This window comes from Strongylocentrotus purpuratus, unplaced genomic scaffold, assembly GCF_000002235.5.
Source record: "Strongylocentrotus purpuratus isolate Spur 01 unplaced genomic scaffold, Spur_5.0 spur5_scaffold_18, whole genome shotgun sequence".
NCBI classification, from domain to species: domain Eukaryota; kingdom Metazoa; phylum Echinodermata; class Echinoidea; order Camarodonta; family Strongylocentrotidae; genus Strongylocentrotus; species Strongylocentrotus purpuratus.
This window is the reverse complement of record NW_022145603.1, coordinates 30662214-30681811: the sequence shown is the minus strand read 5'-3', so window position 1 is coordinate 30681811 and position 19598 is coordinate 30662214. Positions and strand designations below refer to the sequence as shown.

Genomic DNA, 19598 nt, shown 5'->3' with positions numbered 1-19598 from the left:
ACCGGGTGGGGGGGGGGGGGGCGAGGGGCACTTGCCCCCTTGTGCCCCCTGAATCCACCACTTTTAATAAACACGTATTATACTATCGTTTAAACAATCTCAATATCTGAAACCTGTGTACATCCCCTTCTCCTCTCCGTTTCATATTAACGGCTCCGTTCAAAGTCCAAGAGCAAGCGGTAAACCTATCCATTTTTTGTTGACGCATATGCATGCTAGGGAGCTAGGAACACCTGCACCACGAGTTGATCTTGCATTTTACAGCAAATTGACTGTAAGTTCGGCATTATGATCAGTTTAAACATGTACCATTGCTAAGTGATGATACATGCCAACATTTGTGACATTGGCGTTGACGGTGAGTGTTTCGTCTTGCGTGTATTCAAGCAAATACGTTTAGGACTCTTTGGGAGAATGATAACTCCAGGAAGCTCCGACACCAGCGCCTGGTGTCGGGGCTTCCTGGAGTTAGGAGAATGATAAACAAAAGAGTTACTTTACATTTGATTTTGATATAACGTGTAAAAGCGTACCAAACAATGTGCCGTATACATGTGTACGTACTGGAGCGGGGGCGGCCGCGCGCATAGGTTAAAAAGTACGACTTGTCGATCTAATGGTTTATGTTTTTTCAATTATTTATTAAATTTGCTGTAAAGCCAAAGGAATTAGTATTTTCCTGGTGCTGTATTGAAATAATGTTCATGCTTTAGTGAGTTGATTTGTTAGTTTCATGTGCGTTCGTGTCTTACAGATTTTGTTCAGGAAGTAGCTAGGATCGATCGGGACCTGGGGGGGGGGGGGGTATCTGAGTATGCATGGATGCATACATCCATTTCAGACTTATTTTAAACATTTTGTTATGCTCCCACTAACAGAAGGTGGTGCCGGACACACATATAGCTGCATTATTATCCTGGGTGTGTATTAGAGGTGTTTCATTGATTCTCAACCTTTCAAACACCACTGTACAAAACTTAACTGATTTCACTCAAAATCGGTACTTAATAGTGACAATTGATGACACCTATATAGCAGTAAAATACAATTTTTTCAACTTACTGATGTTAAAAAGAATAATTTAAAAATTCAAATTGTAAGTCTAGTGTCAAATTTGCCGATCAGCAACATCGGTTCTATTGTGTGCAGTCTATGCAATAGTGTGTGGTGTGTTTGAATTATACCCGCCTCTCAGCAAGTAGGGTTTGCTGGAGAGGTGCCGGAGGGATTATGTTTTTCGTTTATTTGTTTGTGTATCGATCACCATGCATAATATAGCCTTAAATATATGAAGACAATTTAATTGGATTGCAGAAGCCTCTACGGAGAATATTGATTTAGGCATTAAAATGTCTTTAAAAAGGCAAACTACGATATTAATAGGGGAAAAAAGACATTTATCCGAAAAATAATATGCACTTGATAATCCCAGTACGTTTCATTTTTGAATTACAATGAGTATTGTAAAATCCTTAGTTGTAGGACGAATCGGACATGCCCGCAATGACGTCAAATGCGTCATCAAGGCCACGTGACCGTATTACATTTTTTCGAGGGGCGTAGCCCAGCAAGCGTGAGATCTGTGAAAAATGGATGGATTATAATGTTTGGGTCAGTTTAGAGATTTTCTGAAAATCAGAGGCTCGAATATTAATAAGTAGAGGTGTATTCGTGTTTTGAAAGGCTATGTTATTTGGGTTAGACTATGAACTTCAAAGTTGGTGACGGTGTGTATTAAATATGATAGGAAAACAAGATCGGTTTAATATAGATTGTGTGGCAGGTCAAAGGTCACCGGGGTTAATCGTTGCGTGTTATTACATGTATATACTTGTTATCACGATATCAAGAACCACTTGAGGTTTGATCTTCAAGCTTGGTGACAATACAGTGTGACTCAAAAAAAGTTTACACCTGGATAATAGATAATTATTTTAAAAATGTTTTATGAACAGTAAATTATTATACATCTAATGTTAAGATTGTTTTATGTTAAGATTATTTGGGATCATTTGTGTGTGGTATATGTTCACGCTTGGGTGAACAGGAGACATTGTTTGATATATAATAAGAGAGTGCAAAACTTTTGTAGGAATCATTTTTATGTGAAGAAGACCCAACTTCAAAGTTCATACCTGCCCCTGAATGGTACTTGGAAGCATGCAGCACCCTTAAATTGCCCTATATCATTTCAATAAAACTATGTCCCTGGTGCAAAGTGGATGGGAGTTGGGTCCCTTATTGCGAGCCTCCCCCCAAAAAAAACATTTTTTACTTCGTAAAAAAAAAAATGCATGACCAGTTTTTCACCAAACTTGGTAGGAATCATCCTTAGGCAAGGGCGATCTGAGGTTGTTCAAATGGGGTATGTATACTACGTAACCCCTCCCAAAGTTCCTCTGTGGCAATAATCCACGTTTACTTCTTCTTGAAAACCCGTGGCTAGATTCTAACCAAAATTAGTAGGAATCCTCTCCAGGAAAGGCAGATATAAAGTTGTTCAAATGGGGTATATACCTCCCAGGGGCTTGGGGGCAGCCTTCAATAACCACCAAAATACTACTACTACTACTACAACCACTAACTAGTTACTCTTACTTCTACTATAACTACTATTACTACTATACTTTTTGACCAGTCATTACTTAAATGCGAAACAAAACATACTAGGTAGTTTAAACAATAAAACATTGTGGGCTATTCAGATTGACTTTTCTCTTTTTCTTGTTATTTAATTGGACTGTCAGTTGACCATTTTACATAAATGTGTTACTGTATAGGTGTGGATATTACCAATGCCATGTTTCATTTACTTAATGTAGGCCCCCCTGCCAATATTTCTTCCAGATCGTGGCTTGTTCTTGTGACTGAGTCAATTGATTTGCCAAGATGCCTGTATCACTAAGTGAGTGGAGGGTCCGAATCGGAACATTTGTTCATTGGATTAAGGAGTATGACGTCAAGGAGAGGAGAGAAAGATTGCTGAAAGAAAGGATTCGGAGACTGAAGGTTCTTTGCGAGAGACTTGAAGCGAAAATGGGTGATTCTGGAGAGGAGTCCGAAGATGACAAAAGCAAACAAGATGGCCCTGATTCGAAGGGATGTCCTCATAAAAATGCGAACATTCGGTCGTCAGGAAACTCATCAGATATTAGGGATTTACTAACTTCATGTGATCAGTGCATACAAGATTTATTAACAGCAAGTGATTCTCATATCAAGGAGATACTCACCCCTTCTGATACATGTATTAAACAATTGCTGACACCAAGGAGAGAGAGATTGCAAAGGATTCGGAAACTGAAGGTTCTTTGCGAGAGACTTGAAGCGAACATGGGTGATTCTGGCAAGGAGTCAGAAGATGACAAAAGCAGACAAGATGACCCTGATCCCAAGATATGTCCTCATAAAACTTTGAACATTCGGTCGTCAGGAAACTCATCAGATATCAAGGATTTACTAACTTCATGTGATCAGTGCATACAAGATTTATTAACAGCAAGTGATTCTCATATCAAGGAGATACTCACTTCTTCCGGTTCTAGCATCAAAGAACTCATTACTCCAAATGAATGTAGCATAAAAAGTCCAAACACGTTGAATGATTCGACTATCAAAGAAATAATCACACCAAACGATTCTGGTATCAAAGATTTAATTACAACAAATGATTCTAGAATTACAAATCTGGTCAAGGCAAATGACGACTCTAGAATTCAAGGTCTATTCATCGCAAATGATGATTCTAGAATCCAAGAGCTACTCACGACAAACTATTCTAGTATCAGCGATCAAATTACACCAAAATACTGTAGTATACCAGATGTAATCATATCCAAGAAACCTGATACCCCAAATGATTCTAGCATCATAGATCTAATCACATCAGAATATTCTGATGTCAAGGATCTAATCACATCAAATGATTCAAAAATCGATAGTCTACTACGTCCAAATGAGACCAACATTAAACAGCTTATAAAGCCGGACGATGACTACATTGAGGAGCAGCTTGCACAAGCTTATGATTATGTCAACATAGTACGTACATCAGATGATGAAAGCATGGAGCAAGATACACAAGTTGGTGATTCGGAAGAACAGCATATATGGGATTTTTTCTATTTCACCACGTCATAGTCTGTCAGACGCTTCCCTGAGGGAGCTACTCACATCCTATCCGTCCAAGAAAGACCCTCGGACTTCGACTGATGATTTGAATGCTGATCCCATCATACAGACTTCTTATATTAAAGACTATGAAACCCAATCAGATTGCTCTGTGGAAGAGCTATCATCATCTGGTTCAGAAACCACAGTATGCGAACCATTCGCACCATGTGATGATTTCCTGGTGGAGCTCCTAAAACCAACTGTGTCTGCAAGCAAAGATCTTCCTTCAATTGACCTACATGTATGTTGCCATGAATCTGACAGACGAAATGAGCCAATTTCTGAAGAGAGTGGCAAACTACCTCATTTCGTGTGCAAAGAGCAGCATCCTCAACCTGATACTTTCACCAAGGAAGCAACTGATGATGAACTCCTTAAGCAGCATCAGACATCACCGGGAAGCTGCAAGAAGTCACAGACTGAAACCTGTGTTATCATGGCAGTCAAACACAGTCCAGTGGTTTCATTCGTCTCAAGAAAAAACTGCATCAGTGAAAGACATGGAAAGGTGGGTATACACATACTCTTTCGATCAGCCCTTTATATTAACCCGTTGTTTACTGGATCCAGATGGCTCCTATATTAAAGCCTATGGCAATTAAAATAATATCAGTGTAGTGCAGTGGGTTAAGTAATTATAAAATTACAAATAACTTGAAGGAAAAAATGTAAGCAAGAAGGAGAGGAACATCAAGTTGATGTCATCAACAAAACATATTTTCGCAGAAAGGGCATCTTGATCAATGATTTTGTACTTATGGTTTGACCCTCGCAGGACAAGAATTTTTCAAGGGCTCAATTAGTTCCAGTTTCAATTTTATTTGCATTTCAAAAAGAACAAGCGATATATACAAACAAGTTTAACATGAAATCAACCACAGAAATCAAAATAAATTAATATAATCTATTTTAAAAATCATTAATCAAATTACAAAAGAGAATGTATACTACGCTTCTTTTTAAAGTAAAAACTGTAGAAAATGGAGCAATACTGATAAGTGATGTTCTGCAAATTGGCAAGAAAAATATTCTTTCATTGCTACATTGTTCTCATATAATTCATTGTCTCTCAAAACAAAAAATACATTTCAAGGCACTTTGTTTGAAAGTTGGAAACATGCAATTTTGTATTTAAAAAAAAAGGATTTTGAGCCTCTTAACATGATACTAATTTAAGGATTTTAAGTAATGATCATTTCATGTTGTCAAACACAATGTGGTCTTGCAATGAAATGTACACAGTACGTGTGTTCATAATTTGTTTTTGTATTTTTGTTCGTACATGTACATGCATCAGGTATATTATTTAGGTTCTGGGTCTAATTGAATCAAACCACAACATGTGGAATGACTGTCGAAAGAGTTAAATACCATTGTCCTAGAGCGAATTCAATTATTGATGAATTAAACGGGAAAATTGTACAAAAACAAGTAAATGTATTCACATGATTACGTAAACAACAATAACAAACATTACTTCATTCGATAACGTGCTGGCGAAGTGAAATATTCTCAATCATAAATAAATTCACTGTATTTTCCCCCCTTTTCTGTTAAAGAAACAGATGGGAGAATCCGTATCATCCTGTCATGGGCCGTCCTTGAAGTCCAAGACAGATTTGATCTCTGGACAAATTCCTCCTCTCTCCGAACTGCTCCTCATGAAATCTGGTGATGTAGAGCTTAACCCAGGCCCTCGTGAAGCGTAAGTCTCTCGTATTTCTTCAGCTCAAAGTACATATGAAAGTTTATTTCTAAAAAATGCCAAATCCACTCAAAATTGATTATTTTTTCATGATGAATGTACTATTATTTTTAGTAGACCAGAATATACAGTCAAAAAGTTGAATTTTATACGAAAATATAAGTAAACACTTCTGGCCTGTTTCTAGCAGGTTAAGTTCCAAAACTTGCTACATCCACTTCAGTTCAGTTCCAGAACTTGATACATCCATTTTACAAACAATGGCCTGCTCCAGGAATTCACCAATTCTCAATGTTTTTTTAAAGTAGTTGATTAATAACAGGAACAAAAAATGACACCTGTCTTACTTAGGGAGTGATTGTGTCGTCCCCATACTTAATATATATATTTCAAATTGGAGTATTAAAAAGCTATTTTCCTCAGAACTTAGTTTTACATACCTTATATTTAGCATGTTTTGGAACGTGAGGCGTAATCTGTCGCTAATATTTCAGGGAGTATATTAAGGGATGCTAAATTTTGTGCTAAACATTGGTGTGGTGATCAAACTAGCCCCAGACACTGAATTTGCCCTGCTCCAGCCCGTTGATTGAATGATTTTACGGTGAACCTCATGCACAGGCTCTGTTTATAACCAGTAACGTGGACGACAAGCAATATGACGTTAGCACATCTTTTCTTTATTTGATGTATGATTTAGTTCATTAATTTTCTTCAGACAAAGAAATGGTACGTGATACAATCATAGGCATATATAGAACCAATTAATCTAATTTGGCTCAGTAGGAAGTTTGACCTTTCCTTTATTTCTCTTCTATTATTCTGTTAGAGCTGGATGGAGCTTAGAGTTAGAGAGAGAGTTGCTGTCATTGGTAAAAGATGTTTCTCCGGTACACTACTACGACTTGTGCAATGCTCTAGATGTCTCTCACGCACAAAGTCAAGTGATTTTAACAAAAAACCTCTTAGATGTGTCCAAATCACTGTTTGAAGTCATCTGCAGCTGGGGAATCAAGCAGAGGGATGGCACTAATTACAAGAGACTTCTCGCTGAAAAACTCAGGAGTGTACATTTAGATGCATTGGGAACAAAACTAGAAGAAGGTGAATGCACTTCAAGTCAATAGTCAATAGAGGGGTGTGGGGGTATTGACAGGCATTCTCCTTCCCTCCAATCCCTTTTTGCGTTTTTGTTTTTGTTTTACCTTAAGTTACCTTTTTCTAGATTATAAATTGAGGTTGTGTTTGTTAAGGGGGGGGGGGGGGATGTGCCCCTTGAAATATGCTTATGGTCCGTCATGAAAGGGTATTGATTATAAATGAAAAAGCATAAGTTATAATGTGAGAATCCGACAAAAAAAGCAGTTACGTAATAGCTTAAGATTTTGGTGGCCATAAAAGAGAGATTTTTTTTTGGAAATGACTGAATAAACAGTTACACAGGCATCAATCAGTCTTATGGTGGGACCATGGGAGGGGGCACAATTCACTTGTCTGATAAATTTGTTGGAGGCCTGTCACGTTTAGTAGTATATTTTTTAAACATTTGCCCAAAATAATTTTTGTGAAAACAGGTATTCCCTCTTCGTCAAATTAAATCTTCAGAGCTATTCATTTTTATTTATAATTTGATCTTATTTCCTATAAATAATGAGCAACATGACAATGTTGAATTTCATATTTGTTTTAAATAGCATTTCATTTTGAGACAGTTGTCTCATTTTAACTTATAGGTGGATACTCGACACAAGACACCCCAACTCAGTGTGAGTATACATGATCAAGTTCCGCAAATAGTTACAGTGTGAAATGCTGTTATATTTCGGAAGCAGTATGGAACTATTAAAGAAATCTAATGATAGCAATTACACTTGAATAAAACTGATTGAGAAGTTAAGTCGAATATTAAAGGACCAGTAGTGAGGCCAACATTTCCCAAAACATCAAAGCATACATGTACAATGTATGTGTAACTAAAACCCTACATTGGTAATTAACATATCTAGCGTTTCAAAATTTGTTCATGAAATCAAATACTTGGGGGAAGGTGTGAATAGCTTGATAACTACAGTTACGATAGAGACATGGTTGAAAAGGTTAATTTGTCTCTGGTTATAATATGTTGAGTTTATGCATGTGTGCGTGTGCATATGCGTCATTCGTAGGTGCGTTGGGGGAAAAACTATTGGAGGGTATCTAGGTTTGATTTTTAGTTCACTCCTTCAAATCCCACCCATCCCGCATATTTTGTTCATTTGTACGAACTACTGGCACAGCCTGTCATAGCTCTGCAGGCTTAATTCATCTATCGAGGATGACCATTATCTGTATATCAAGTGTCCTATGGTTTTAATTTGTGACCGAATGAAAAGAGCGAGCGCAAACATTTGTCACTTTATTTTTAATAGTGGCAGCTTCAGCTTCCTTATGAACATACATGTACAGTGTATATGGCTACAAGATAATTCCCCAATAAGCGATGGCTCCAATATCGGCAATGTCAAAATATTCGGGGCCGCAGCCAGGGACGTAGCTAGAGTTTGATGTTGGGGGGGGGGGGGGGGAGGGGGGTGCACATACATGTCATAGATCTGCAGGCTTAATTATTCTATCGGGATGGCCATTATCCGTATATCAACTGTCCTATCGTTTAAATTTGTGACCTAATGAAAAGAGCTTAATGAAATGGTCGAATTAATTTGAATTAAAGTCAAAACTAGACTGATTATCACTACAAGTAATTCAATAATTTTCAATTACTATTTGCCATAACATAATAATACAAAAAAATAATAACGAAAACAGACGCATACTAAGGCTTTTCGTCTTGCCCTCATTGGAGTAAATTGCAAGCAAGAACAGAAAGCTGAAATCAGACGATAAGCAAAAGTGATCATAGACCGTTTCTCTGTCGCTTATACAGTGGTCCCAGAAAAAATGAAACCGAGAATGTTCGATGTTTTATCATATCTTAATGACAATTATGACTTATAAATGACACATATTTGTAAAGCTTAGATCCTCTTTTTTCATCTGATGCAACTCATATGATGCATATTTCATGCATGAGTGATTGAACACAATTTGAAGAGAGGAAACCAAAAGGTTATTTAGCGGGTGGTATCTGAATTTCAAAGAGAAAATCACATTTCTAGAGAGTTCATTGTGTGCCCTTTCACCTCAATAAGGAAAAATGAGCCAGGAATAACACAGTTCTGTTTGTTTAAAAGTAATGCTTGCATTAATTTCCATAATTTGATTCAACAAATTAGATTTCACTGGCTGCCTGCCGTAGCAACAAACAGAGTTTACCAAAGACTTAACGTTTAGTTGACGATCAGCCATGCTCAAAGAAGACAAAAAATACAAATGGAAAAGTCCACCTCTGGAGTGTGGTTTTGTAAAAAACGCCAGCCAAAGTTACACTTTTTGTTTGCAGGCTAAATACAAACAGGGCAAATACGGACTTGCAGAAGAACAGCCATTGGCTGAAGCAAGTGATCCGTGTTGAAATAAAATAAAAATGAAACTTCCGTAAGACACTGTTTTCTGCTCACGTGGATCTCCTTGCTTTCTTGCTAACGCATTCAGGGCACCGACAAAGTGGTGCATACGCACTATATACTCACCGAAAAATATGACCAAACGTTTATGTTTTGTCCTAGTAGTGTTAATAGTTGTCCGAAAATTCAACGATTTTTCAAAGTGGTGTTTGGGATGTGTAAACGGGCCAAACATTGATATCTTCCCTGTATGTGTGCACGCGTAACCAAAACAATTGATCAACCAGAGATGTCAGTTGCCTTTCTAGATGCGTTAGGCATTACAAATCTGTGTCCTTATTTGTAACATCTGTTGAAATATATATTTTATTGAATTTACATGAATTGTTTTTAATCTTCGTACAGATCCAATACTGGATACTTCCCAACCATTCATGACTGAGGCACAGGTTCTCCAGTGTGGGGAAGACTTGAAGACTTTCTATCGCGAACAAATGTGCAAAATCAAGCCTGACCCGCTTGATTTCAATATCATCGTTGAATTCGAGCAAATTTACACGAACTTAACGCTGCTCAGGAACAAAATGGGAACAATTGGAACCAAAACGCCACTGGATTACACTGATCTGCTTACTACAAAAGTTAACGGGGTGCTTCCTAAACGTCTGCTGGTTGAAGGTGAAGGTGGTGTTGGTAAAACGACCTTCTGTTCTAAGATTGCATGGGATTGGGTCAATGGATCTCCAGAGTTTCAGCGCTTCAGTTGGGGTCTGGTTATACCCCTGCGCAACGTTGTCAAGGGTCAGACGATTGGTGATATTATGAAAACCTATCTCTCTGACAATAATGCAATAAACCCTAAACAGATCGAAAATTATATGTTGTCTCAACCTACAAAGGTTCTGATTGTACTTGATGGACTCGATGAGTATGATGGGGACCTCTCTGCCAAAGAAAGCTCAGATATTTCTCAGATTCTACGATTAGAGAAATTCAAGCAATGCATAGTTCTGGTGACAACAAGACCGTGGAGGGCAGATCAGATCAAATCCAATGAAGGATTGAGTAGGTCTTATGCTTTCATTGCAGTTGAAGGATTTAGTGCTGAAAATGTCTCGACATACATCAGCAAGTACTTCGTGAATGATGAAAAGGCAGGATCAGAACTGAGTCAGTTTATTGAAGTGAATGGTGTAATCAAGGAGAACATGGCACCCTTCCCAATTTACGTAGCAATGCTATGTATCTTATGGAAAAATTGTGACAGTGAGAAACGAGAAACAATACGCAGACTGAAGACATTTTCTCAATTATTTGAACAAATGATCATGTTTCTAGGAGACCATTATGTGTCAAAGGTTGTCAAAGTGTTACATGAAGCCCATCTGGACAAGGAAAAGGAAATTATCAAGCTTTGTTTGCAAAGCATAGGATCGATTGCATTCACAGGACTCCTGAATAAGAAATTAGTTTTTAATGAGGTTGATTTCAGCTCGTGTAAGGAAGCTATGGAGACGTGTTGCAGAATCGGAGTTCTAAGTCGGGAGAATCGAAATGTATCCAGATGGAAAAGAACTTTCACTGCTTCACAGCCTATAACCACTTGTGTATTCTTTCCTCACAAATTATTTCAAGAATATATTGCTTCTGTTTATCTTGCATCTCTATATGACACCGATCGCAAAAAGTACAAGAGGTCAAGGCGCAAAGTACTGAGGAAGAATCCACAAGAATTCCGTTACCTTTTGTATTTCACCGCTGCCCTGGGAGAGGAGGTGGGACTTGATATTGTCAATAAAATACAACAAAATGACTTCCCAAATGTACAACAAAGAAGAAGAAACAATGATCTTATAGTAGATGTCAGTTTTGAAGCGAATAACAAAGACACGGCGAAAGCAGTAGGACAATGGATATTTGCAGACAGGAGAATGCTGACTATCGATAAAAACATGCCTGCTCACACAATTTCTGGTTATCTATTCATCATGGAACAGCATGGAATGGTTTGTTATAGTTTTAGTGCGTACAACAAAAGTTAACAATGAATACCTGCAGTATAAGAAACGCGTGTAAATTTGTCAAATAAATACATTTTGACATGCCTATTATGTTAAAATACGTGTATCCCTTTCTGAGTGATTGACACTTTAATCCTCGCTGCCGGCCAAAGATGGCATGATCCTTAAACTAAATTAGGACAACCAGCAAACAAAAGGTTAGGCTGGGCCATAGGGATGGGCATATGAGTTCGCTAAAAACGCCATCTTCGGCGGCTTGAAGCTGTAGGGAATATAGACTTATAATTATCCCCTCGATTGATCGATATCTTTAGTGATGTTTGCCGGATTTGAATCAAATTTGATATGAAGGTACATGGTATAAAAAACACAGCCTAAGTTCGATTTCGGATTATGTAGGTCAAAGGTTATAGCTCATTAAATATGCGAATCTGGTTTCCATTCGATGACTTTAGTAATGTTTGACAGATTTCAATGAAATTTGATAAGAAGGTACATGGTATCAAAACAAAGCGTAAGTTCGATTTTAAATAATGGTTTCACACACACTATATAATATACCTAGGCCTGTATATTAAACACATCAGGATCTTTTTAGCAATAAGAAATGTATAGTAATTATAACATGTTTATGTCATTCTCAGGAAACTTTGGTATTCAGAAGCAGATCATGTGGCCCAACTGTATCACGTGACCTAGCAGACATCCTATTTGCATCAAACTCATTATCAAGATTAGAGTTTTATCGTACATCATTGGATGATGACTTCTACAAGTTAATGCATACACAAGTTTATACAATGGCGGTAAATATATATAATTATTTAAACATATCAGACGAATTTTACCCTGGGATGAGGCGCGCATAGGTAATGTTTTTTGAACACATAATGGAAGTATGATTTACCGAACCATGTCTATACAAACAAATTGGAAGGAGAGTGGGGGCCATCTAGCAAGGATTTTCAACAACAAAAACAATTTCGCTGCATATACATATGTACCCCAAACAAGCATGTTTGTCCTCATCTTACAAGATATGTAAACAAAATATGTATACTTCATCCATTGTTGTCTTCATCGCTTATAAGGCCTGACATGGAATTATTATTGTCTCAGCTGATAGGAGGATAAAGGGTGACATAGGATAGAAAAAGATAGAAAAAGGAATATCTACAACTTTCATTATGGGTTTCGTACTATTGAAATTAGACATTTTTAAAGATACAGTTGAGTTCTGGTCATGCGATTGCATTGTGAACGAAACGTTGTGGAATCGATCAGAAAAGGTTGATCATCTATCATATAAGTATTGGTGTGTACTGCAAGGTTCTGGAATCATCAAAACGATAAGAAATTTGACCTAGTCTTGGTAAAGTCACAAGCACTGTACACAGAAATATGTATATGGGACTACATAAACATGTGGCATAAAAATCCGTCCCGATTTTTATGATGTACGTTACATGCTATATTAGAATATTAAGGCGTTTGAAGAGCCATGCTTTTCAGGGAACATTTTTTTATCTGATGTTCTTCCACACTTGCATAATACAATGATAACGCTCACAAATTATTCTCTTCCCAGAACTCAATTCCTTGAAAATGCTTTAAAAACAAAAGAAATTTAGAGCAAATTCAGAATCTTTATTTACGTACAGCTACTAGACGACAGAGCGTAGTGACCGAGCAAAATGGTTGATTGCTTAATTTTATCATGCACATGAGACAGAAAAAAAAAACAATCAACTGCCTCCTCTTTTGTAGAGAGATTAGCCCTTGCGAGGGCTTGAAAAGGCTATTTATCTGCTATTAAATTTGTGTAAAGCGAAACACACATAAATAAAACATAAATAACAATAACAACCAAACAGAACTTATACATTGACCCATTCCCTCCATCAAAGGTTTATGCTCTTGATCCACCAGTACACCAGTGCTTGAATGTATGATCAAATCATGCACAGCTTGATCATTATTCCTCATTCGGGTGCATTGTATGAGGGTTCTCTAAAGAAAATGAAACAATATTTTGATTGGCAATATCTTTAAAAGCATTTAGTCATTATCAGTGAAATTTTGTAGGTAATTTGTTGACTGTATCTCCTAAACTCCCTTGTGAATTTCACAAGGATATACGTTAAACCTACAGAGTTATCATCATTTTCGTGAAATGTACCAGTTTTCAAATGTTACAAAGAGAGCACTTTGAATAGCATCAGTCCACAAAATAAAGCGTAGACATTTTGCTTTTGCATTCAGCAACACGCTTTTTCAATACTTGAGAAATTCACCGGACTTTTAGAGGGTACTAATATAGGAATGTCTACAAAATTTCATTGAGAATGGCTAAATACCTTTTGAAGCTGTTGCCAACCCAAGTCTTATCGTATTTTCTTTATTTTACACTTGCATAACCTGAAATCACCGAACTGTTTATACATGTATAATATAAAATATGTTTTATAACAAATACTTTTTTGTTGGATTCCATACATACCAATACAACTAGCTAGAATTTATTGTAAGAGCTATTTGTAATTGACCCTGATTCAAAAGTCACATAACTTTATGTGCCACACAAATTATCTCCCTGTGCATCATGAGATAGATATATAAACAAAGGCTTCAAGATTATTCAACTGTTTCCAGTTCATGATTAATCTATATAGTGGTGTTTCCCTCAGTTTTGCATATACTGCCATCTGCTGTTCTTAACTTCCCTACATGTATGTGTCTGTACAGCCGTGCCACACAATGCATCACCAACTTATGAGTTGCGGGTGATGATGCTTTATTGAAAATTATTGAAAATCGCTCTATGTACACTTGCACCGAAAGATGGCGCAATTGCATGTGTGGCCAACCATCCATTCAGAGCGGCGACGAAAGCAAACAAAGTATTACAAGATAGATTGTCGGTAAAATACCTTTGTGCAAATTAATTATTCAGAGAAAAAGGGAAAATCGGACAAAGAATTACAAAATATGCACATTTTAAGTACAACAAATTTGTTAGTTTTACAAATTCTCCCAAATGACAGTCAATACCTTTTTAAGTATGATATTGTATGGCAAGAACTAAAAATTCTCTCTCTCTCGGCATCTGTCTGTCTCGAAAGACTTTATTGCGCTAGTTGTACTAGTTTGTTTCTTGGTGTGAAGCTCCTGATGTGACTAAACAGTCCAATCATAGATAGGCAGGTCCTGTTGCAGTTGGTGCAGAAAAAAGTCAGTTGTGGCTGTGCTGTTGAAGCCATTTAGCTAGCTGCTGTCTTCGTTGTCGTTTCTCCTCTCACTGTTCTACTCTCCTCTGATCACTCCTCTGTATACCCGTCTTCACAATGCGTCTCCATTCAGGGTGGTCTGAATCATATGCTTCCCAGTGTGTAGGGTTGATTTCACTGGCCTTCATATCTCTCTTGCACACATCCTTGAAGCGAGGGACAGGTCTTCCAACAGCCCTGGTTCCTGTCGCTAACTCTCCGTACATTATGTCTTTTGGAATATTCTATCTTTGGGCGCGTTTATCAAGGCTTGCCACTAGATATGTACATGTCGTACCCCACTATTGAACCCCACTATCATACCCCACTATACGATCGTGATTTGCGGAATATCGCGTTTATCGTCCTCTCACGATTCAAAATAAAGACCTTGTGTCTGCCCAGCTGTTTTGACCCGGGAAGCAGACAGTTTCTCGGAGGTCAACTTCACACATATGCTTGTACACAACACCTGGGTGGTCCTATTTGTATGTGAGGTTCAAAACAGCTTTGCGTTTATCGATCTCTCAGAAACGTGATTCTGGCTGTATGTCACATTCAAAACACACCTTTTTGCGTCTTTATATATGCCCATATCTAAAGCCCTTTAAAAAAGGCTTTGCGTTTATCAACTTCTAAATTTGCCTGAAAGACGTTTGAGAAACCTGATTCTAGCCAAAAATTTGGTAGCTAAACGCAACCTTTGTCGTGTAAAGCATTGTCTTGTCCCTTTCTCGTCTCTGTTGGCATCCCCTTTTTTCTTTTCCATATTTTGTAGTTCCTTTTGTAGTTACAGATTAGTTAATTTAATTACTCATTATTCCTAAGTATCATTTGAAGTGTTCACCCCTCTGTTTTCAACATGTATTTTTGTATTTTATTGTAATTATTGAACTTCATTGATGTACATCAATATTCTGTTTATAATCATAATTATAATCACTTTACAATGTAATGTAACAATCAATATTCTGTTTGGAAACATATACATCATGTAAGTCAATTTACAATGTATTTCTTACATTTGTTTTCAATGCTTATAATTGATTTGTAATGTTTTGTCGGAAACATGAATAAATTTGAATTTGAATTTGAATGCGGCCGTCTTCCACTCGACTGACATGTCGTCGTTGTGATAGAAGAGCATAGATGGTCATCATTCCTCCTTTCTTGAGGACATCCTTGTTTGGAATGTGGTCCTGCCATTTAATGCCTAGAATTCGCCTCAAGCAGCGGAGATGGAAAACATTCAAACGGCGCTCCTGACGTGCATACAGGGTCCACGACTCACTGCCATACAGGAGAGTGCTGAGCACACAGGCCTGGTAGATCTTCATTTTTGTGTTGGTGGTTAGTAAAGTGTTTTGCCAGACACGCTTTGAAAGTCTAGCTATTATGGTTGCTGCCTTGCCAATACGTACGTTGAGTTCGAGATCGAGGGAAAGGCTGCTGGATATCACGGAGCCGAGGTAGGTGAAGTTTTCAACCACTTGGAGGGTGTAGTTTCCAATGGAGATATCGGGAACGCTGCGTACATCATGGCTTATGATGTTTGTTTTCTTTAGACTGATGGTCAGGCCAAAGTCTTCAAATGCTTTTGAAAAACAGTTAATCAGCCTCTGGAGAGCTTCCTCAGACTGGGATGCTAAAGCAGCATCATCTGCAAATAGCATCTCTCTAATCAGGATGCTCCTCACTTTCGTCTTCGCCCAAAGTCGTGCAAGATTAAACAGCTTTCCATCGGCTCTTGTGTGTATGTACACGCCGTCTTGAGATGATCTGAAAGCGTGTGATAGCAGTACAGAGAAGAAGATCCCGAAGAGCGTGGGAGCAAGCACACATCCCTGCTTCAATTCGTTCTTGATTGGGAAATGGGCCGATGTAGAGCCGTCATACTGGATGGTGCCCTGGTTATCGTCATGGAAGGATACAATCGACCGTAGCAGTGTAGGTGGACATCCCATCTTCTGTAGCAGATTGAAGTGGATCTTTCTGCTGACTAGGTCAAATGAAGGCAATGTAATAATAATAATAATAATAATAATAATAATAATAGCAATAATAATATTTGAGATTTATAGGGAGCTGAATCCACTTGAAATCTATTTTTTAAGGCGCACTTAAAAAGAAAGAAAGAAGGAAATTGCATAAAAGCAACTGCATTATAAACATAACAACTGGAAGATAGAACGTACGATAATAAAAGAAAAACTAATAATATATTTACTTTGTTAAAGATTTAGACCGGTAGTGGTAACATAGCAGTTCAAGGGTTTTGGGTGCAAAATATCCATTCAATATTGTTTAAAGCCCCACTGTCCTACCTGTAGCTACTTGCTCCCTCTATATAGAAAACTTCCCCAATCGGTGTCTGTTGGTCCCCCATGACCCTCTGTTTCTTATGTTAGTTGAGAGCTGAGTTAATGAGATAGCCACCTGTCAGTGACCTCGATGTGTGGTCTAATCCCTTCTGGCCCAGTAGTTTTGACGGTCTTTAAATATTGCCTTCAGAGGTTTAGATGGCAATACTTCAACCTAAGTTCGCAAAAAAGCAGAAATATATGCACGAATATTCAATGTTCAAAATTGCTTCGCGATATCTATCCAGGCCGGATCAATATGATAATTTACCAAATATCAATTAGTAGGCGGTTCCCGGCAAAATTTGTACCATCACTTATTAGTCAAAACATATTCTTTCACATGATTGGTAATAAGAGCTTCCATTTCATTTTTTGAGAGGGGAGCGTTTCAAAAACTGGTCTTTACCTTTAAAGGGGAAGTCCACCCTGATTTAAGTTGTTTTGGAAGCAGGAAAATGAGATAAACAGGTCAGTGAAAGTTTGAGCAAATTCTGATTCACAGTAAGCATTTTGAAGGTGCAATCAATATCACACAAATTGATATCACTGTGACGTATTTTTTGAGCTCTCCAGTTTGCTCAATACAACAAATTTCATGAAGGTTTAGTTTCTTTGTTACTGATGACGGAATATTTTAATAGAAACATATTTGTAATAATTATATTTAGGGTACATGTATGATCGAAAAAATGCCTGATGGAAAATAACAATTTTTTTTCTTTCTTATTTTTAATCGGAATTTGCCCAACATTCACTGACCTGTTTCTTTCATTTCTCTGCTTTTATTATAAAACTGCCTTAGTATTACAGGGTGGATTTCCATTTTAAAAAGGTGTGTTTATCACGCCTGCTTAGTAAAAAGCAAGAAATAGGTACCGCCTTTCAGGTACGTTGGCGGCGGCGGGGGCGTCAACGTCAAAAACTTAACCAAGGTTAAGTTTTCGAATTTTTAATATAATTTTGAAAGTATAAGTTCTTATTCAATGAAACTTAGACTAAATGGTTATCAAGTATCCCAATCACGCGAGCACAATTTCGGGTCACAAAGTCAAGGTCAAAGGTCATTTCAGGTCAAAAAACTTAGACTATGTTGCGGCATCACCATCAAAACTTAACCAGAGGCTAAGTGTTTGAATTTGTAATATAATTTTGAAAGTGTCAGTTAATATTCAATGAAACTTAGACTAAAGGGTTATCAATTATACCCAATCATGTGATTTGTCTTTTAGGTGATAAAGTCAAGGTCAAATGTCATTTCAGGTCTGCAAACAAAGACTTTGTTGAGGCATCAACATCAAGAATTTGAATTTTGAGCATAATTTCAAAAGTGTTTGTTGAAATTCCATGAGACTTGTACCCAAGGATTATCAAGTATCACATATCATATGACACAAATGCCAGGTCTCAAAGTCAAGGTCAAATGTCATTTTAGGTCAATATACTTTGATAATGTTTTTCACAACTTAATATGAGAATTAATAAATCATTGTGTTTTTTGTTCATATTTCATGAAAGTTATCAATCTTGGTACAAATAATAGTAAATAATTCTTTTGATGATTCTCAGTCGATATTCACTTCAAAATGCTGATTATATTCAGAGGATTTAATTTTTTTGGGTCTGCTAATTGGCCACCCTGCCTATAAACAATGTCCCAACTTAAATTTGTTATCATATCGAATTGCGTTTTAAATGCAGGCGAGACCGCCGAGAGCGCTTCCCTTGTTAAAATAAAGAAGTTAATGAAAAGTATTTGACCATGAAACAGGGTTACTCATAAGGGAAACACAGGAAAACAATGTTGTGAGTATGTTTTCTTCGAGCAATGATTGGAAAACACAACTCACATCTTTAGGGAACAAACATATCTGCTTCATCAAGAATAACTTGTATTTAGAAAACAAATTCTCTTTCATTAGAATGAGAGTTTCTGTCTGTATGGCATTGTTAAACATGACTAACAATTTGTTTAATGCGGAAAATAAACACATCATTACTAGAGTCTAATATATCAACAGATTCATTGATAGTACTCTACTTCTTTGTCATTTCGCAGGGAGATAAATCCTCAATCAAAGAGCTGGTTGTAGATCATCAATTCCTAAATGGTTTACAGAAGTTTAATAACGGTGACATAAATGTCACCATTGGAGATCTTTTCCCGAGCTTGACACAATTGACTTTTGCCACTTGTCATACTGTCTCACCGGGAGATATTGAACGGTTGGCACATTCCAGCCTAGCAGTGTTGTCTATTGAGCATGGTGAAGAAGTAGAAGGGAGAACATTAGTTCCTCTCATTGGAGAACCTGCTTCACTGGGACAACTTTTCTCCAATTCATTCCCACAACTCACCTGTCTGACCTTCCGAGGGCTGTTAATGGGCAACATACGCAGTGAAGCAATACTACATTATCTAAAGAACCATCTGCATTTGAAATCAGTAAGGTACGTTTATCAAGGCCATGTTTGCAGAAATTGTCATTATTTCCAATGATAGTAATGATAATAATAATACAAATAATGATAATAAAACTGATAATAATAATAATAATTATAGTGATACA

General features: G+C 37.3%; 1 protein-coding gene across 1 annotated transcript; it reads left to right on the top strand.

The window, feature by feature from the left end:
• Positions 1-3333: 3333 nt before the first annotated feature.
• Positions 3334-19528, top strand: LOC105437098. Its single transcript, XM_030988918.1, has 8 exons — positions 3334-3476; positions 4141-4681; positions 5733-5878; positions 6708-6982; positions 7612-7644; positions 9787-11387; positions 12047-12208; positions 19088-19528. Exons 1-8 carry the CDS (start codon positions 3334-3336, stop codon positions 19526-19528), a joined length of 3342 nt encoding a protein of 1113 aa, XP_030844778.1.
• Positions 19529-19598: the final 70 nt, after the last annotated feature.

Coding starts and splice junctions, on each gene's coding strand:
- LOC105437098 (XM_030988918.1), top strand. CDS start 3,334: ATGGGTGATTCTGGCAAGGAGTCAGAAGATGACAAAAGCAGACAAGAT. Junction 3,477..4,140: donor TTACTAACTTCATGTGATCA/GTGCATACAAGA, acceptor ACCACGTCATAG/TCTGTCAGACGCTTCCCTGA. Junction 11,388..12,046: donor TCATGGAACAGCATGGAATG/GTTTGTTATAGT, acceptor TGTCATTCTCAG/GAAACTTTGGTATTCAGAAG.